This window comes from Strix aluco, chromosome 4, assembly GCF_031877795.1.
Source record: "Strix aluco isolate bStrAlu1 chromosome 4, bStrAlu1.hap1, whole genome shotgun sequence".
NCBI lineage: Eukaryota > Metazoa > Chordata > Aves > Strigiformes > Strigidae > Strix > Strix aluco.
Window position 1 is genome coordinate 96,204,319 of NC_133934.1, and position 21,765 is coordinate 96,226,083.

General features: G+C 38.5%; 1 protein-coding gene across 1 annotated transcript; it reads left to right on the plus strand.

Moving 5' to 3' along the window:
- The first annotated feature begins 315 nt into the window (after nt 1–315).
- Nucleotides 316–19,857, plus strand: KATNBL1 (katanin regulatory subunit B1 like 1). The gene is made up of 10 exons (XM_074824478.1): nt 316–445; nt 8,364–8,491; nt 10,073–10,113; nt 10,470–10,749; nt 12,147–12,265; nt 12,451–12,501; nt 12,587–12,676; nt 13,231–13,320; nt 13,740–13,833; nt 15,361–19,857. The coding sequence occupies exons 2-10, from the start codon at nt 8,378–8,380 to the stop codon at nt 15,391–15,393; spliced, it is 912 nt and encodes a 303-aa protein (XP_074680579.1). The 5' UTR covers nt 316–445; nt 8,364–8,377; the 3' UTR covers nt 15,394–19,857.
- Nucleotides 19,858–21,765: the final 1,908 nt, after the last annotated feature.

The following is a 21,765-nucleotide window of genomic DNA, read 5'->3' on the forward strand; positions in this document are numbered from 1 at the left end:
GGGGCTGGCGGCCCCGGGGCAGTCGGCACAGGCCGCTAGGCGGGAGCGGACGGAGGCGGCCTGTGGCAGGGGGGCTGCGGCAGCCTGGGGGCCGGGCCGAAGGAAGGCAGCGCCGCGCTGCCGAGCGGCCTGGCCCAACGCGGAGCCGGCGGCCGCGGAGCTTCGTCCATCAAGCCGCCCCGTCGCAGGGGCGAGGCGAGGCGCGGCGCCAGCCAGACGCCAGAGGGCGCCGCGTGCGCGCCCGGCGCGGCGCGGCGGGGTGGGGTGGGGCGGGGCGGGGCGGGGCGGGGCGGGGCCAGCCCCAGGCCCTGGCCCGGGCCCTGGCCCAGCATGCAGCGCGGCGCCGTTTGAATGGCGCAGGCTCGGGGCGCTGGGCCCCGGCGGTAGGGCTCCGTGGCTCCTCCTCCTCCCTCGGCGTGGCCCGGCCCGGTACCATGAGCAGCGGGTGAGTGGCGGGGGAGGGGGAGCGAAGGCTCCCGGGGCCGCGGGCGAGGTGTCTCGTGGCCCGGGGCGCGTCTCCGGCCGCTGGGAAGCGGGGGGCGAGGGGCTCTCCGGAGAGGCCTTCCGCCTCCCCGCCGGCTCTGGGGGAGCGGAGCGGGGCGGGCGGCGCGGCCCGCGCCGCGCTCTGCCGCGCCGGGGCCAGGAGCGGCTCCGGGGCGCCCCGCCCGGCGTGTGGGCCGAGGGCTGCGGGCGGGCCGCCGGTGGGGCAGCGGCGCTGCCTCTTCGCCGCTCCCGCCGCGGCCCCTGGCCGGTACCGCGGAGACCTCGGGCGCGGCGGTGCGGGGACTCCCCCCCGCCCCCACCCCGGGCACCGACCGGCCTGCGGCACAGCTGGCTTCAGTGCCCGCGGTCTCCAGCCTGCGAGTTCGGACGGTTTTATTCTAAAATGGTGATATCGGCCACAACTCAAAGCGAGCGTGTGCAACGGTAGATAAATGCAAGGGGAGTAGGAAAGGCTTGAGTGCTCCGAAAGGGAGGATAACAAGCTGGGTGTGAGGCCTGCTGACGGATTTTATTCCCTGGGTGTGACAGATTCCAGTGGGAAAAAAGGCGGGGGGGGGGGGCGGGGGAATCTTCAGATGCTTGAAGATCAGATCCTGTGTTAATTACTTTGTTAAAAAGCTTTTTTTTTTTTTTTTCCACTATTGTGCTGGAGTAGTTTAGCATATTGTTGAATGTACATCTAAAATAAAAAAATTCTGAATAATGAGAGCTGTTAAGGAGAGAGCTAGGGAGGTAGTTTTAGAAACTTTTTGTTGCTGTTTTTTGTAACATGCTTTGCTTTGGAGCAAGGTTAAGTCAACTTGCTTAAAAAATAGCTTTCTTGTAACTTTTCTTGGAACATGAATTTTGCTTTTCCCACTCCCATGGTTTTTTGTTCCTTCTATTCTCTGGCTCTAATCAGGAAATGGAAAAAAAAATAGTTGCCCCTGTTTAGCAGCAGAAGGCAGGTTAGTGCCTCTTTGGCCTTGCTGGTTGGAAAGAACAAATTGTGCTAGTCAAAAGCTGTCACTTTAATTTCTTATTATCAGTGCATATAGTTTTTGTTAAAATTTCTGTAATATTGTTTCATTGAGCTCAAGTTACCATTGGTTTAAATTCCTAAACTTTATAACTCAAAGTTTCATTATATTATCTTAAAAATAATATTAAGGTGTTTTTAATGTATATATTAAATCATATATGTGAGCACACTGATGCATATGTACTATTATAGTAGTGTATATGTATTCTTTCTCTCACCCAGTTTTGAAACTTCACTTTTCAATATATTTCCATTTTGAATAATTTAAATAAGCTTTCTAAAATTTGAACAGTTTTGTATGTCAGTCCCAGGGTAAGACTTTTTAAATACTATAAACAGACCACAGTCAATAATATAAGTTTATTTGAGAGTAACAAAAAAGTTGTGTGATCCCAAACTATGGGAAATGTAGTCACAGACTATTTTCAGCCAAGTGGGGTTGAGGTGGGTACCCATCTCTCCACTAAGTTTGGAGCTTGAGTCTATGTCTTTCTCTAGGTTTGAATTTAAAATTCTTGTTGCAGGTTTTTGAAGCTCTTTGGATTGAGCAATGAATTGAAACAAATTTATTGTATTTTTAATTTTATGAGTAGTTTCTTAAAGTTTTGTGTGAAATATTAGTGTGGGAGCTTCAGTGTACTGGAACTTTATTTCCTATATAACGACTCTCAGATAATGTTAATAATAGAACTTTTACAACCTTATTATTCCTATGGTGTTCATAAGTGAAAATCAACAGGTAGAAGCATCTTTTCGCTAGTGAAGGATGACTTTAGAAAGAACTAGAACAGTGACAAGTAATACTACTTTATAGAAGCTTAACGTATCTGTAAATGGTACGTCCAGATGCAGAAGACCGGGTACTTGTTTGTCTTTTTTCTAGAGAATATTTTTTCCAGAATGTGAATAATGTTCAGAGATTAGATTTTCAGGCTGGCTTCACAAGGAGAGGTAACTCACACCTGGCTTCATCCCCAGTAAATTTAACCGAACTCTGACTTGTGGTCACTTTCAGAGGTTCATTATGACTGCTTGTGCCAGTGGGCCACATACAAATTCCATATGTAAGAGTAATAGGAAAATGAGCTTTAATTGTAGGAATAAGCTAACTTGCCATAACTAGTTACTCAAATAGTATTTGTCACCACTACAAATTTAATGAAATTCCTGTAATTTTTGTCCATACATGATACTTTAAACTGGAACAAAAGGCCTGACAAGTGTAGCATGTTAAAAAATTGTGTCCTGCTGGCATAGAAGACACACTTCTTACAGTGTTGCAGGAAAATTTTTCATTAGCATACTCCTTAGAATCTTGAACTCTACTTTTTTGAGGAGAATTCAGTATTTAACACCTGGTGAATTGTCAGGGGCATAAATTCCTTTAAAAAAAAAAAAAAGGGTTTTTTTTTAAACACAACCTGTTTTATATTCCAAGGATGTAGAAACCATCTAAAACTGAGAGGCAGATGGGTTCTGTAACATTTGTCAGAGTTAAAATGAAAGGAAATTATGCCAAGCTTACAGAATCACTTCTGCATCATAAGATAGTGCTAATTTATTTTTGTAGACAAATTACCCTTTTGGAAGTAAATTTGGAATAACCATTCTTGGAAGTTTCTCATGAGCATTTTAAATCCGGTAATGACTAGTGCGATTAGTTGACCAGTGCTGGTTCCCTGATGTATACCTATTTTGAATGCTTTCAAAGCATGAACTCCCCTCCTTGGGGAATAACAATTAATTAACTCTTTCATCTGAGTTTGATATTGTCATCCTTGAACTTGCACTTGATTTAATATGGGGTGGGGGAGAGTCACAGGAACATCTGCAGTGGCTAGTTGATGTGGAACACTACAGGAAAAAAACAGTTGTTTGGACAAAGAGTAGGACAGAAAGAATATTTCTTTTATAGGGTATTGCTGATGACTTAAGAATCTAACTATTCTACATTTGCTTTGCTGTTGTACAAAGTACTCCAGTCTGTGTTCTATAAGAAATTAATGTTATGTTAATACATGTGTAGATTACATAACACATGAAGAAAAGTTTGTCCCTCTCTGGGGGCCGTGCCCAGAACACAGGACGATGGGAGGGAGTGGCAGAGTTGTTAATACTTGCCTTTGATAGATATGCACTTGGAAGCCTTTTAATGCTGACTTTCTTTGCTTGATTCTGGTATGACTTGAAGAGTTGTATTGCATCTGGGAGAGATCAGAGTTAGAAAATAGCAGTAGAGCCATCAAGAAACCTTTGCCCAGGTACTGTCTATTGACTGTGGGGACAAATGAGCTGACTTACCAGAATATATGGCTGCTGTTATTCTAGTCCTGTTTCCTGAAAATTGAGGGGAGTAAAAAGGAGGGGAAGGAGGGTTGGCATCTGCTCTGAGAAGTCATCCATAGGACAGGGGAGATTGGTGGAATGTGAGCCTATCACTGTAATGAAATGGTGCATCTCTGTTCAGATTTGCAGTCTGCTTTGTTAAGTTGTAAAACAGTTTAGGTTTATATGGTGAAGGGCTAAGGCAGAACTGAAGGGACTTGCATTCTATCCTTAGTTAAAATTCTGTACAGCAAAGGAGTTGCACTGGCCTTAATGAGATGGTAGAAGAGATTGTTCTGAACAACTACAACTAGTTGTGGTCATCACAAGGGCATAGTCAAAAATTCAAGACATTAAGGTATAGGTTGTTTGGTCCTCTACAAATTAGTACCCAATGTCAGTTTTAAAATCCTCTGTGTATATCCCAAAATAACCGTGGGTGGTAGTGTCTAATTAGCTATCCCTAGATGAGATCATCTGATAGCAGATAGGAAATGGAAGTTGTAAAGTGCCTTTCATCTTCTAGCATTTGTCTTTTTAATTGCTGGCCAGCTAGCATTTTATCATGTGTTACTAAGCCTTTGGAAGCAGGTTTTTTGAGATGTGGACTAAGTTTATTATAGCAGTATTAGGTTTGGATGTACCAGATTCTTCTGTTTGTGTTCTGCTCTGTCTGAGCTATCTGGATTGTGTTTCTATATTTTATCACTTTCAATGTCTGTCTTTATGAATTTGCAGTCTGCTCTGGAACCCATGTAAACATTTGGGTCCTCAACATCCTGTGGCAAGTTCAGCTTGATTATAATTTGCTCAAAGAGCCACCTCCTTTTGTTATTGAACCTGCCTTCAGCTACTGTCATTTGACCCGTCATTCTTATATTGGGCAAGACAGTGAATAATCTCTATGCAGCTTCACCAAGCCATTCATTTTGTAGACCGTTGTCTTGTTTCCCCCCTCTGCTATAAGTAGCCTCCTTTCCAGACTGAAAAGGCTTGATCTATTCAGTTAATTGTGTGGAAAGTGTTCAATACTGGTTTTTAACTTCCCTTTGTCTGAGCTCTTTTTTACTTAGAGTCTTTTGAGTTTTCTGGGGGTTTTTTTGAAGGGATGAGGACTAAACCTGCACTCAGTATTTGAAACACAGGCACAAATTAGTTCTATATGCTGTCACAACAGTGTTCTGTTTATTTTTCTAACTATTTATTGATCCATATGGAGCACTTAGCGATCCAAATGATCTAAACTGTCATATATCCAGATCTTGTTGTGGGTGGCAATTATTAGCTCAGAGCCTGTGATATTTTTTATGGGAACCCAGAGTTTCCTCATGCCTGCAGACACTCAGGCTTTGCTTTATATTAATCTATAATTATTGTTTCTGCTTACTGTACATCACAGTCCTTCTCTAATTCTTCAGTTAACCCTCATCTTCAGTGTCTGGTATAACTTTGTATTGTCAGTGGTCTTTGTCATTTAACTACTCATCCCCTTTGTGAGGTAAACCGTGAATATATCGAACAGCATGAACCAATGCAGATTTTCTGCAGTGTTCCTGTGGTGGCTGCCTTCAGTGTGGGAACCACTTAGTTTATGACTGTTTCTTAACTATTTCTCAATGCAGAAATTTTCCTTCTTATCACTTGGTTGCTTAGTTTCCTTGAGATTTAAGTGAGGGACTTCTGGAAGCTTTTTGGAATCTCAGACTCTATAATTCAGCTGTCCTTTAGCCATGTTGTACTATACTTCATACTCTCAATGAAATCCAAGGCAGGACTTGCCTTCACGACAGCCAGGTTGAATCTCTCCCAATATATTATTTGTATCAAATATTTCTATTCTTGATTACGTTGTTTACTATTTTGCACAACAAATGTCAGTGTGGATCTTTCTTGAGGCCGTCTTTAAATACTGACTGTATTTTCCACAGGTGATTTCTTTAAGGTGCTTTGTCAGCTCAAAGGGAAAGGTTCTGCACCTTGGTTTACATCACAGCTATTTCATGTCACTGCTTGTATGTATGTTCACTGCTGCTTTTTGCATCATCAGAGACCCTCACAAAACAGGTTAAACTATGGAAACCTCTCTAAACTGTACGACACTGAACACAGACATAAGGATTTTACTTCAGTTTTACCTCATTTCATCAGAGGTTCCTTTGTATCTGATCATCTCTTGGTCTTTTGGGTTTCTGTTCCCAGTCTTTAAAGAAAGAATTGGTAGTGTCCAATTTTTTGTAGGGAACTTCCCTCCAGGATAATATCTATAGTTCAGATAGCTCCAGGTATTCTGAGATGTTGTTTTAGGCTCTTTAGAGCCCATTATTAAACACTGATATGCTAATTGTTTCCTTGATAAGACATTTCTTTCTAGCCTTCTAATATTTACACTTCTATTAAGTAAAAAGCTTTCTAGTTTAACAGTGCTGTCTTAAGATATTGGAGATCAGATTCCTGCTTACTGCTTAGCATGAAAGAGGAGGGTAGTTTGAGATCATTTATTAAACAAGTAAGGAGAGGTCACTCTTCTGCATGAAGAGTTGTAATCTCTCAGTGTATCATGGGAGTAGTCACAAAAATTATTCAGGAACAGAGATTATGGATTTGGGGTTTTTTTTAGCATCTGATGGGATGATTCTATGGGGTTTAGCTCTGGTGACTGCAGGATGCCCTCACTATTCTTACGGAGTTTATTGGTTTCCCCTCAGCCACATTCTCAAATGGGATGCGAAAAACCCCAGATTTTTCTAAGTCCTCCTAGCTTTCTGCCTTCATCATTAGCCTGAATATAAGGCTGGATTTGTTTGGATTTTAGGGTTGTTGGGTTGGACTTTTCTTCAAAAGTTTAGTTGTTTCCTTTGTGTTGTGCTCTAAGTTCAAATCTTAATGTATGGCCCGTTTTGAGTCCAAATAATGGTTTTAACCAGTCTGATAAGTAGAGGAGAAGTTCTTTATTCTTGTGGCTTCTTTTAAACTTCAGAAGAAAAATACTATCTATTTATAAGCCTGGTGGCTGGAAGCCTTGGAAGTTTGGAGACCTCACAGAGTGACAACTATTCTGTCACCATCCCATAGTATGCAGGAGAAGAGTCAAATTAATAAACCAGTCTTAAGCCGGCCTTGTATCTGGAAAAGTGTGGACCACCAACTGTTAAAGGTCTTGCCCTAAATAATGCTGCCATTTGCAATGCTTGCTGAAGTCATTTGTCTGAGGGCTTCATGTTCCCATTTTACAGGGTAAGGGTTTCTGTCAGTAAATCTTCATTTTTGAGAGAGAGATCTCAAATGAGATTCTTTAGTACTAATCCTGTTCTAAAGAAAACTTAAGCATTTGCAGAGTATTTTTTTTGCTTTCGCTGTATCCCACAATATAGAATTTAATATGCATTATGTGAAGAATACACCTTCTACTTTGTTTTGCGCCTGCCACCTGTTTGTTTTATTTGATGGCCTTTAGCTACTGCATTGAAAGATGTTCTGTGCTAATAAGCTGTTTCCCATCTGGCTTTTTCAGTGCTCCCTTAGTGTTTTAAATACTGAAGTTCTTTATGTGGGATAAATCTGCTACATAGAAGAAAAGGGATAGGACTGCTGGTACTAAAGGTGGAGGGGAGAGATTGGGGCACTCATGTTGGGACCAGAGTTTTGCTGTTTAGGGGAAAACAATAAAATTAAAGCAAGTGGTAGGTTTTTAAAAGTAAGGTAGGATGTCTTGCTAAAAGGTTTTAAGAGTAGTGCTCCATGATGATGTAGTTTTTGAGTCCAGTCTCAAGCAATGGATTTTCTGAATCGCTTACAAAAGAATGCAAAACCGTATGTACAACTGTGTCAATCTTGGTTTTGATTTTTAATTCTATGATTTGCATACTTCAGGACAAGGTACTGTAGATGTTTTGGTTAACTGTGGAATAAAGATTTTTTTATATATATTAAAAATAGCCAGTTATATGCTGAAAAAAATGGGCAGGGAGTGGATTTGCCAATAAATTAAAGGGAGATATTTCACCTCCATTTTTTTTTAACCTTTGCTATTTTGATGAAGTTTGCCTTCTTCCTCAAGAACAGGAATTATTTTTATTTAGCTGTCTTTCCTCAGTTGACAACAGTTGTGGGACCAATACTTTTTCTCTGGGTGGCAGATGAAATTCATAGTGTGAGATGTGGAGGAAAGTCTCATAAATTGCCTTATTGTTGTTTGAATGGCACCCCTCAGTGCAGGTGTACCAAGCTGGTCTGAAAGCAAGATCTCTGCCTTTGTTTCTGCCAGGAGACTTGTTTTTGTTCCCTTCTATTTAGTTTTCCAGGAAAAAAAAATAAAATTTGAAGTGCTTATCAGCATGTTACTAATGATAAGGCCTCCGGCTAATGTTTAATGAAGGATGATGTCTTGAGTTATTTATATGATGGGAGCATCTTGTGAATAATTGAACTCTTTTAACTGGTTTTACCAGCTGCATTTAAAGAAAGTTGACTGAATGTTTTAGAAAATATAACTATATATCTTTCCCTCAAACAGTGATTTGAGAGATTATGGCATCTGAAGCCCACAATGTTCAAAAACAGAAAGTATTGCATATCGAAGGGCATCCCATTGATCTCTCCAGAAAAAGAATCTCTTCTTCCACTAAAAAGATCATGAAGGAGGTAAGCTGTTTTGTTGACAGTTTTTTAATGTCCTCTGAAACTGAAGTAAGCATTCAAACAAGTTCATAGTTCTGAGCAGTCTAACACTAGAAGCACAGCACTATTGGGCATTTCATGTTTAGATGTTGAATAGAATGTTAGCTTGAACAGCAATTATATTATGAAAACTATGCATTTTAATAGGCACAGGCAGTGACTGCACAGATACATGCATTGTATTGTCCACGGGAGCAGTGGGTACTGATATGGTTTTACTCATGCCTGCTTTGCTGCAGTGTAGCCAAGAACTGTTTCAGTAGCGGAATTCTATCATTAGAAAGTTCTCACTTGCCAAAAGAGCTACATGGCATAAGTGAGAGGTGAGGTGGGTGAAATACCTTCATTGAAATGGAACCGTCATCTTGTTACCATACAGCTTCATCTACCACGCTGTCTAGTAACACATATATTTTCACTGGACTCTTGTTGGTCAGAAGCATTTTCTCATAACCCCTTACCTGTGTTACTGGCTGAAGAGTAAGGCAGTGGAGTGCAAAGGAAACACTAGGGAGATAAACTTGCTGTAACATTGCTTCAGAAAGTGATGAAGATACCAGTATACTCTGTCTGCTTGCTTGCTGAAATTACGTTTTAAAACTCACGTGATTTTTATGACACAGTGTTAACAAAAAAAAAATCATAGCATTGTTTTGCTGATGTGCACAATGTAAATTTTAACAGTAGTATAAATTTTCAAGTTGAAATGCCTGCAGTATGAATGTAGTAACTGTTTATATGAAAATACATATTTCTAACGAGCATCTTAGTGCTTTTTTAAATAATTTGTTTACTAATGAAAAAGTAGACCAGAATGTCACAGTTCAACTGCTCTTCATTACGCAGAGCTCTAAAACATTGAAGACTGCTGTATAAAAAAAATCTTTAGAAATTCATCTTCAAATCGTGTTGCTTAATTTTCAAAGGTTTTGCTAATCTGTGTGGCACAACCCTGAATGAATTTTGTGATTCCTCTAGTATATCACTGTTCTATGCAGCCTAATTGGTGTCGGGATGCTAATCTGTTTCATATGAATGAATTCAGGATAATCAAGCTGATGTTGTCTACAGCAGTCTTGATTTTTTTGTTGTGCTTTAGTGGGGAAATGTTTTGCTGTCACCCTTCCCAATATCAGCATCTGCTGTATTGTGGGCCTTTAAATGTATGTGATGGACAAGTAATGCAATTTTGCCATCAGATTCCAGTAGGCTTTTTATATTAGCCACGGTTTTTAGTTTGCTAGTAGCTAAAGAATCTCTGTCACAATCGCACCCCTAGCCAAAGATAACCTAGAGCTGACCGTGGTGCTCCAAGGACAGCTGTGGCAGAGCTTGTTCATCTATAGGTCACTGTGAAATGCTTGAACATTATAGGAAGGTTAATGTAGCTGTGCTTTAGTTGCAGAATAGGAGGCGTAGGTGGAAGGGAGGGAATCTGTGGTAAACTTGGGCCATGGCAAAGCAGGGCTTTTTTGACAAACTGTGGGAGTGTTTGAACCTTCTTAGTAATACAGCTTTTCTTCTTCTCTATTTCCTTTCTCCCAGGGTAAGAAATCTCCAAAACAGCTGGCTTCATACACAAACAGGTAGGAGGACTGTTCTGTGTAGAGTCTGAGTTTCAAGTGAGAGGGAGGTAGGGAGGAAGAAGCAGTTTAAATCTATTACAACACCCAAGCAGACACAAATGGAAGATAGGTCTTAATTTTACTGACAATACTTGGTTCTTGTGTCTCTTTCCATAATGATGAGTCTTTGAATTAATAAAAGCAGGAGAAAAATATTGGTGGTAGCTCTTCTGATAACCCAAATGTCATGAACATGTATCTTGGGAATAAAATGTTTTTGCAAGTTGACTGCTCAATTCATAATGATATATTTTAATAACACAAAGTTTGCTTAGGTTTAGAGTAACTTTCACTAAAATACTGCTTTATTATTGCAGAATAACAGTTGGAAAAACGGTGGCCAGTCCCCTCTCTCTTTTCAAAGTAGTATATTGTAAAAGAAAAGTTCATTGTTATTCTCCAAAGCCTTGTTACAGAAAGAAACAGTTCCCTAAATCTAGGGGCTGTGACATGGCAAATAAAGAAAATGAACTGGCTTGTGCAGGGAATCTGCCAGCAAAACTGCACGACAGTCGTACACACTTGCTGAATTCTAGTGACTCTGGCTCATCTCAAACAGAAGGCCCCTCATCCAAATATAGTGGATTTTTTTCAGAGGTAAGTAGAGTTTAAAGAAACGTTAGTTTAAAATAAAGGTATTCCTGGTAGTTTCTTTATGTGGTTAGCTGTGAAAGTTCTCAGATTAATTTTTCTTAACATATAGACCGGCTCAGGTCTTGTGATTTACAGTCTTTATCTGTCAGTTTACGGTGATACAGTTGCCAGCAGCAGTAGTTCTGCCAGTTTTCCCCAGGTATGTGTCAGCACAGAACCTCAGATCTGCCAGGCTAGTTTGGGTTAAAATTGTACCAGCACCAAAGGAAAATATTGTTTTGACCTGGTTAGGTTTCATGATCTGGCACAATGTATGGCCACGTGCATGTTTATGGAAGTGTGGAAGTGTTAAATGTATGGATGGGGATAAGCTGGTGAGGTAGGATAGGATACCAGCTTAGTGTGTGTGAAACTAACTTAAGTGTTTGTAGAAGACTATTTCTTGCTAAGATTGCTTGATGAAACCTGGTGAATGCTTGCAGGGCTTCTGAAACTGGCTAAAAGGTCAGATACTTATATGAAACAGGTCTTGTGACAGTGAAGGCCATTTAAGTCACTTTAATGTTGATGTTTCCATTTCTGTCACCATAGATGTTTGTTACCCATTGAGGCCTGCACGTGTTTAAAGTGAGGTATGGCAGGGAAGATAAGATTGAAGACTTATCTCCATGCTGACTTTTCATGGTACTACAAGCGTGGGCTGCCATGAAGGGAGAGTCCAGAGAGTCCAGTGGGCTGGGGGTGCAAGTCTGTGGCACTCTTTCACTCCGTTGAATTTGATGCTTTCAAGGAAGGAGCAGCAGAATAGCTAGAACAAAGAGGTTGCAGAAAGAGGGTAAAGAAATGAAGACTGGGGAAGATTCATCCTCTGAGAAAGTAAAGACCAGATCACAGGCCACAGATGTTTAACTGGTTTAAGAGATGTGGGTGGCGCTGCAGTGTTCATTACAATCCAAGGTCTATTTTAACAAAATACCTAAACTTCATTCCAAGAACAAGCTTTTTCAGAAATGAACCTTTTCTGTCAAAGTTCAGAATAATACAGGTAATCACTTATGTCTAAATTGCATCAACATTAATAAGCGTTTAAGTAAAAAGTTCTCAGAGTTGGTGAGAATTACAGGATGATGCTCATGAATGCTCTGTTTAATTATTAGATATCTCTCTTTAGGTGTCTACAGACCTTGTAACTTTTGGGTAAAGTACTCATAATCTATTTGTGTCCCCTTCTAAGGAAATCTGTGTTTTTAAGGCCATTGTTAGCTAAACTTCTAAAAAAACTCATCAACATACAGGTAGAAAGTATATTTTCATATACTAAATTACTATATTAGAGCAGCTTATTGTGTTGTTGCTGGCTACTTGTGGTAAACTTCTGTTATATTTTTAAAAATACACAGGTTTCTCAGGACCATGAAACTATGGCTCAAGTTCTTTTCAGCAGGAATCTGAGGCTGAATGTAGCTTTAACCTTTTGGAGAAGGAGAAGTATAAGTGAACTGGTAGCCTACTTAGTGAGGTAAATGGAGTGTCTGTTCTTTTATATTCTTAAAGTGGTAGCAATCCCAAACATGCTGCAGTATTTTTAGAAGTTCCTTAAATGTTGTAACTTTGTTGTGCTTCCACTATGATTTCATGAATAAGTATATATTTCAACCTGTGTTCTACTAGTAACATTTCTGATTTTATTCTTTATGTTTCTAGGATACAGGATCTTGGAGTAGTAGTAGACTGCCTTCCTGTGCTTACGAACAGGTACAAACAAAAAGCAGGTGGGGGATAAGAATCTATTATAACAACACAGAAGTTCAAGCACCTCTGAAACATCTTGTTTTTTAAGTTTACAGGAAGAAAAACCATATATTTCAGTTGGCTGCTGTGTAGATCTCTTGCCTTTAGTGAAATCACTGCTTAAAAGCAAATATGAAGAGTAAGTATCAGTTTTGGATGTTTTCAAAACACTATTACTTCCTGGCTAATGCAGTGCCCTAGAAATTAATGGTGTTTAGTCCTCTGACTCTTGTTCCCTCTGCCCCTTCTCTCAACCCTGCCTTTCCCAGGGAACACCTACCTGGAGGGGAGCTTTCCTGTGAGCCTTTCTCCTTTAACAAACCAGTGGTGCAAAGACTCTTTTCTGCAAGATTAAGGACCAGAGGGGACTGGCTTTGGCCTTATGCAGATTTAGTTACCCTAAACAATAAAACAGAATAGCACCAAGGTTTTAATATGCTTTATAACATGAAATCAAGGCAAAGTTTTCAGGCAAAATACCTGAAGACTTTCTACACTTTCAACAAGAGCTTCAATTTATCACTTTGAAACTGAAACCACAGGCAAGTATTTAAACTTGCCAATTTGTCTAGATTTTTTTTCTTCCACAATAGAAAATGTGTTGCTTTCTAAGTTGCTTAACAATTTGTCTTGACGCTTCAGCTGACCTGGAGGCAGGGGAAAAAGCATAATGTGTAAAATATGTTGTTACAGATATGTGATAGTTGGTTTAAACTGGCTTCAGGCTGTCATTAAAAGATGGTGGTCAGAACTATCAGCACATACAGAAAAGGCAGAGGATGGGTGAGTATAGTGTTGGGAAATACTTAAATGTGTTTCTGTAGCTTATTCCTTCTCAAAATCTGTTTTAACTTTGATCAGTAGGAGCACACCTTATCTACGAAAGAAAATTATAATTCAAAAGTAAAACCTTAAAAACACTTAAGAAGCTCTTCTGTTCTTAAGACACAGGTGGTGTTTGGAACTTGGAGTTTTAATACTTGTAGAACATGTATTAAAATTAGAATATGCATTAAATATGTATTAAAATTAGAGCATATTAGAGGTTATGCAAATGCAATAAAAGTTGGGTCAAAATTTTTCTGATATTCTGGCAATAATTATCATGTAGACTAAGTCGATATGCAGTATTATGTGTTTCTGTTAAAAAGTCTACTGAAATGTAGTATATATGTTATAAAGCGTTGTTCATTCTTTTTCAGAAATATTCATATTTTAAAACAACAATTAAGTGTATTATGGGAACAGGAGAATCATCTTACTCTGGTTCCAGGATATACTGGTAATATAGCAAAGGTAATCCAGTTCCAGTTGTGTTTAGTAATGAACATAATTGCATCACTTGCGGTATTCCTCTCATTTGATGTTATTTATGCAAAACTATTGACAGATAAACACCTTTTACTTTCCGCTACTGCTCAAGTATATCACACAATTTTTACAGAAGTCTGAAGTGGATTCCCTGTGCTAATAGTAGTGTGGTTTAGAATGCCAACAGTTAAATTTTTTATGCTTTTTTCTTTCTTTATAGAGAAAGCATCTCTTTAATAATAAAATAGCTAATAGTAAGAATCTTAAAGTTGATGTAAAAAAGGGCCCAGATGAGTAGGTGGACTGTGAAAGGACAGGTGTTCTCTCTGAAATCTGCTGTACCCGTTATTGTAAGTGTAATGCAGTGTGGAGAATCTTAGCCCAGCAATGTTGTTAGCATTTGCACATCAGGTGACTGGGGCGAGTGACAACATACATTCTAAACACTCTAAAGCTTATTGCTGGCCTAATGCTTAGAAAATGAGTTTGTGGAGAGCAGAAGAGTGTCTCCATCTGAAGCGCATCCCTGTTTGCCTTTCTTGGTACACTGGGGTCTCAGTAATGTAATGAGGGTGTCTGATAAATGCATGGTTTGCTGCTCATGATACTCATCTCTAAAATCATGGCTTTCTGAGGTTGGGCGCCAAGAGTTACACCGAGTAAGAAACTTCTCCACACAGAGGTAGACAGAACAGATAGACGGAGGGGACTTAAAGCAGACACTTGGCTATGTGCAGGATTTGAGTGAGCTTGAGAATAACTTGGAGATTGCCTGCTTTACTGACATCTGAAGGAGCTTTGTGAAATCTATAATTCTATGGCTACAGAATTTGTCACTTTGATGTATCAAACAAGTTATTTCTTGTTCTTCTGGGACTACTGTGCACCTCTGACTTCAATTTTGATGTCTCTACAAGGATAATTACAAACTTCTTGCAGAGTTTGTCAGCAGGGGTGTAGAGGAACTGAGTTCTAACTCCCAACTGGTAGAGCGTTGGGAGCTTGTAACATAGACTGCCTAGTTGTTCTGGTAGATCAACATAGCAGTTATAGCCAGTATCAGTTTGTTTCTCTAGGATTCTTAATATACTTCTTAATGTATATTAGGATAGACTGTAACCAAGGCCACATGAACAAGTCATGAGCAAAAGGAGTAATACAAGAATGCTGGAGGGATGGGGTGAAGGAATATCGCTCTTAAACATGTTTCAAATACATGATCTCATCATGATGTTTTTCCTTCCTATGCATGCAGGGAGCAGTGGTACAACAGACTAAATTGATGAGTTTGGAAACCTAATCCCACTGCTCTTGCTGGCTTTTTAGTACATAAAGAAATACTATTGAAAGCATTCATTGAAAGTAATCTTGAAGATAACTTGTTCTGAAATTTGGCCTAAACATAATTATTCTTGTATTATGGTCCTGATTGGTTACCCTGCCTCAGACATACAGTCAATGTTACAGCTATAAGTAATGTGACAAACACTGTCTTCTTTTTTTTCTTTCTAGGATGTAAATGCTTATTTATTACAGCTACACTGACATGATTGGGAAACTACGTGTGCTTATGTGGTAAAACAATCCCCTAAAGTATCCCTGAAATATGTACTATTTCTAAAAGCCTTTTGAGAAATACTGGCAGAAGAGAACTGAACTGTCAAGCTGTTTAATGAAACCACTAACAAAATCCTAACAATCTACTTCACATTGAAGTGGAAAAATGTCTAGTAGGAGCAACTTTTACTTCAGTGAGGTGAAAGTGCACTATGAAAACTGTATGCCTTTGCTGCATTTGGGATTCACTCAGTTACTAGGTATTCATTTAAATGCTACTGTATTTTACTACAACATCGCATAAAAAAGATGAATTATACTGTCATGAAGACAAGACAGCAGAACCAGTTATAAGGAACCAACAAAAGCAATCAGCATTAAGAGCTTTTAAATGTTTCTTTCACAAGAGGACTCCAGAATGCACAACTATCTTCCAATTATATTAAAAAAACCTTTGGAATATTCAGTTACTTCTATGTTTTAATCAAATTATTAAAGACAGTTTTTGTTTGCACTATTGAGAAACTATACAGCAAAGATGCCTTAATTACTAGTGTTTCAAAAAGCCAATGTGTTAAGATGCAAATAATAGCTATTATGTTCAGATTGTGATGAAAAACTACAAAAATCAGGGTTTCACATTGTGTAGTTAATGAAACATTGCACATATACAAAGATTCATGTATGAAAAATATAAATACCTGAAGTTAAGCTTGGATAAACAGTTATTGCAAATGTCAGCAGAATGGTGAATTTATGTCTAACAAATGTTTTTATATTGTATGTGGATTTCTAACACAGTAATCTTGTTCTGTATCATTTAAACTACATGCAAATAAGTAAATATATTAAATGTATCTACTGTTTTTCTTTTCAAGTTCATAAAACGAATTTCTAGAATAATCTCTTTCACAGTACTTTTTATCATAGATATTTATGTCTATTGTTTGAAATGTTTACAGCCAGATGAGGCCATGTTATTCAAATCACACCCTTTTTATACTACCTCCTTTAAGAAACTGACAAAGAGCTTTTGCAGAATTAATCAAGTTCTAACCTGATCAGTGATGGCAAATTCATACCAACAATAGCGTTGAAAATACAGCTATAAACTTTTACTGCCCTCTTGCTATCCTGTACTATTTCAATTTAAAAGCTATAGCTTAATAGCTCTGAGGGAGTTTGAATTTTAGGCTTCCTATTGCCTCTTCTTATTTTGTGATTAGAAAGCATGGTTTTCCAGTTAAAACTTATGAAGTGCCAGCTGTTCACTTAAAACATAAATCTACATGCACAGCATGTATCACCACCTTGTCTACTTCCTTAAGCTTAAGTACTTACAAGGGTTGTTAAGCATATGCACTTTTATTGACGTGCAGGAGAGAAGTCTTTTGATAGCCCCAAGTGGTTTTTGCTTTACAGATTAAAAAAATGAATTTTAAACTCTTGTAGTGGTCACCAGCTTTAGGCCTCCTGTTGCTTCATTTTGTATTGAATTTACATATCGTTATTGCTGACTTCTGAAGGCCAACTAGGAAATCCATCATCAGAACTTGGTGCTTTTGGTTATTTGAATATTCTTTAAACCACCAAAGGCTTTGCGCTTCCCAGGGCCATCAGCTGCAGGGAAGGGTTTCTGGGACATCCCAAAACAGAACTCTGTGGAACAATCTCAAGCAAGATATGCACAAAGCCAAATTCTTTTTGCTAGAATTGTTACATACCACTAGAGATTTCACATTCAAAAGAGTTTTAGATAGAACTTGCTACTTTTCAGATGTTCTTGCTGTCAATTAAAAATGTAAAGGAACTACAGTATGAAGATGTTCTTGTATTACTTTACTGTTCTGTTGAGCACTTAAATGTAAAAGTAACATAAACACTAGCTTCATGATTTGGGTAGCAGTTGCTGAAACTCTTAGACTGTTCCTCAAGGAGAGTACTGTAAAGGTGATGGAAACTCAGATCTTCTGTTCTCCTGTTTTTTTAATAGACAAAATGGTCTGGTAATACAAAAAGTAGTCATTGTAATTGATTAAATTGAAATACTCTAGTATTCAAAAATCCACCTTTACTGCAGGTGTAAATACATGGGCTTATAATGTAAATCCATGGCCACATGCAGAATTCCAAATCGTTACTGTGGATGGTGCTTTTGTTCTAGTGGCAAGGTAAGATTGACTTCAGGATTGTTACTGAGAAATATCTAATAAAATAATGCATTATTTTTAACTGCCAAAAGTTGTATTTCAACAGCGTCAATAATACAGTATTAAACATTAAGTCATTAGTATCTGTGCCTTTAATTTTTGTTTTTACTGTTTTCAGGCAGCTACTAGACTATAAGAACAGGATTCTGGTGTCTCTCCGTTATGAAATGATTTTTCTGTCATGAGCTTAACATTTAAACTATTCACGCTTGATGTTCAGGATCAGCTTGTATGCTCTTTAGTTCTCAAATGGCTAGGAATCAGTTCTGCTGTAATAGAATGTATATGTATGATATCTGCTCAGAGGTGACATGAGTAAAATGTCTTAATAGCTGTGTAACTTCAGGAAATCCATGTAGTTGTCTCAATGAATCTAAGAATTAAGTTTATGAACAATCATGTCCATAAATGCTAATATTAGCAATACTTTCTGAAAATGCTGTTTCTAGGATGTGTCAAAAGATGCAGGCAGAATTAATCCTTTATCCTGTATGTTCTTGTGATGCAGAAACATGTATGTACTTGAGGATGAAGGATGCCTCAGCAAAACTGCTGTTGATGTTACACCACTTGATATGAAATTAATGTCTTTGAAAAATTATGTCTTTTGCCTCAGTGTTCCTGAGAGTACTTGAGGCTGTTTTGCTGAAAGGGTTTTTATTTGAAGCATGAACTATGATTACCCATCCCCTAAACTGAAATTAAAGAAGCCGCCTGGCAAACTACCTCTTTCTGCAGAGCTAAAAAACCCTCCAGTATTCTGTTAATGTAAGAATTGAAGCTTAGGTATTGCTGATAGCTTGCTGAAGAGTGGCGATGGATAAAGCTACCCCATTAATTAGCTGGGTATGAAGCAGCTAGCATGTCTTAATGATTATGTATAGTTCCATTTTGAAGGAGTTACACCTCTTTCTTAGTAAAGAGGGAACTCTGCAGTGAAACACTCTTGTATCACACAGGTACTGCAGTTCCAGGCTACTTAATAGTGCTTACAAATTTTTGCTGCTATTAAAAAATAAGCATTAGGCCTCCAGGAGCTTGCAGTGAGAGATAATTCAGATGATCTTTCCCTTTCTGTAGGCTGCCTTATTGTTGTCAGGGGCTGCAGTTTTAACACTTGGGGTGCAGGAGGGATGGGAGAACAGGAAAGGACAAAAAATTTTCTAGAGTGACATTGGCCCCACTGCATTATACCATATGTATCTTAAAGCAGGCTGTATTTTCATTTTCAGTTATCTGAAGTAGGCAAGTTTGAAGTTATGAATCTTCATGCATTTTGCATTGAAGGTTTTGAAGATGGATGCTGCAGTGCTGATTTGGGTGTGTTGTTTTGGGTTTTTTTCTTGAAAGGGTGGACATTTTTGCGTGTAGAAACTTTGAAGTATATTGTGCAAAGCTTACGTTTTGAAACTAGCAAGTGGTTGATTTTGCCAGTTCATCTTGCCAGATCTTCCAGTTTTACAGAAGACTGAATGTCTGTCTTAGTGTGGAGATTTGCAGTTTTATTTTTATGCCCAGTTTTCTGGTACAAAAGGAAACAGGTGGTTCATAGTCAACTATTTCAGAATACAAACCCATGCAAATCATGCTACTGGTGTGAAGTTACTCCAACTTTTGTACAATGCAAATTCTTTAATTTATGAAAGCAGTTGGTTCTTGTATGAGGAACTTTATATTGAACTGATGTTGCATTAGAGGAGGAAAAAAATGAAGCAGTTATTAATAATAGCCTTGGTAAAAGCCAGACAGCATACTTTAATTTTTGTCTTCAGTCTACCTTCCTACACATAGTAATCATTGCAGGCTACAGATAAAGATTCCCTGAGAGAATAGATTGAGTATGCTTGTGTTGTTAGTGCTTGTTATTCTTTAAATAATTTATGTTTATTCTGTATTAGTTAAATGGCTTGGTTTATGACTTAGAATGAGACTAAATGCAAGTATTTTTTCCACCCCCATGCATTCATTCTTCAGCACTTAATGATGTTATTTCTTCCTCTTCTAGTTTAAATATACTGAGTATCTATTGTTAGAAGTGGGAAGGGAAGGATGAAAATTCTAGATAAAACAGGGCTAGCTATTTAACGCTATTCATCTTGAAGCAATTGTGAAAATTTCCACCTCTTTAAAACCTTTCATGCATTTTGTTAATACCTACTAATTGAAGTGGGCACTCATGGCTGCAATTTTGAGTTTGAACTTGGTTGAAAAAATAAAGTGTTTTCACTCTAAACAACCATAGCTGCAGTATTTTTTTTTCCATTGAGTAATAAACTAAACTCATATTAACTTGCTGTATGGGAGGCAGGAGGTGTAGCACTGCCCCTTTAATGGGTTAGACTAGAAACAATCACAGTGTCTTCAACTCTTGCAGGCCTACAATATTTTTGTTTCCATACAGACTAGAGTTTTGTAGTATATATGTAAATTGTAGCTGCTGATCATATTGCTATAAAATGAGATCTGCTACTTTCAGGTTGAATGTGTTACGTAGTTGTTTCTAATTTGTACAGATTACTGCTTCAATTCAGTCATTATCTGGAGCACTATACTGTAGATGAACAACTAACTGAGGTCTCAAACATCTGTACTTTGCTGTAATAAAATACAAGGATGCCATGTTCACGTTTTCCACCTTCCCCCCTCCCTCCCTTATGCTTTAATTTCAGTGCTTAAAGCCGTTTGAATTTCCTTTGGGAAGTGATAGCTGCCAAAACACACATGATAATGCTTTTACAAATATGCTTGTGACTTGCTTTAATACACTTCTGTGAATAATAGCGTTCTGGAAATTTGGGAAGGAGGCTGTTTTCTACATGTATAGGCTTGAAAGAAAACCTACTGGATTTTACTGAGATTGCAACCATTTTCTTGATTATTTTTTTAAATTTTTTTTTTTTTTAGGTAAGCACTATGTGTATTGTGAAACAACTAAAATCTAAATATCAAGATTAATATTACATTCCAAGACTGCCTGCTCTTGTGGGTGTGTTGGAATACGTATACACCCTAGTATCATACTTTAAAGTGACCTGCAGACAGTTTCAAATAGCTCTTGTAATTTAGGTTGATAGGTCTTTTTTGAGTTGTATTTAATCTACTGAGCTTCACTTCCAAAAATCTGAATTATGTTTAGATCTTGCAGTTGCCACTTTCACTCTTGTTTCAGATATTCCATGGATTGCAAGACTTAATGCAATAAGTATTCCAGCTTCAGAAAAACAGCCAGTCTTTTTGTCTTTTGTGATGACAGGCTTTCATTACACCTCTTTTCTGCATGAGGCAAGCTTGTTTTCTGCAAGAGTTTAATAACTTTTAGAGGCACTATTTGAGAGGAGGATTGCCACATCCAAGAAGCCTGTGGTGTGTTTGGTTCTAAATGGAGGCGAAGTTGCACAAATAGTCAGCTGTTAGAATCCATATTTCATTACTGTTGTCTTATCACATGTGAATCAGCTGTGCTATTACCTACTTAATCTAGATAAAAGTGGAATGATGGATTAATGGGGAACTGAAGTCTTTTAACAACTCTTGGCTGTAGTAAACCAAAAATACTAAATTTCCATGCTTATGAAACTGCTACAATGAATGCGGAAAGGAATTTTGTTGTGTGCGTGGTTTGGAGAGCAGAAATCTCTTACTACTTTCTATGTCTGATACTTTGTCTTGAAACTAAAAGGCATAGGCATTTATGTGTGTTTGTTTAAAATAACATTAAGTTTCTGACTGAAAAGGAAAAAATCCCTTGCTGCATTAGTTCATTTCTGAATGATGGTGCCACCCCATGTTCCAGCTGCAGAAAAATGTAGATAAAATTATAAAAAATAACCATCATTGTACAAGTAGTGGTAAAACTTTATTTTCAACATTTTAAGGTTCTGGCTATTAGTGAAGTAGTAAAGCAAAGCAGGACTAAAGAATTAACTGGCAGGTTCTGTTCTCTGCCTTGTGTTCTGGTGAGTCTAAAAGCCTGATTTAATCAACCAAAATGAGCAATGAACAACGGAAACATTAATTGTGAAGTAATTTTATGCCAACAGCCATCATTAGCATAAGAATAGGCTGGGTAGCTGGTTGTGAAGTGAACGGTGCCCACCAGAGCAACTGTCTTCTGAAATAAGTTTTCTTAGGGCGAACCTTTTGGTACTTT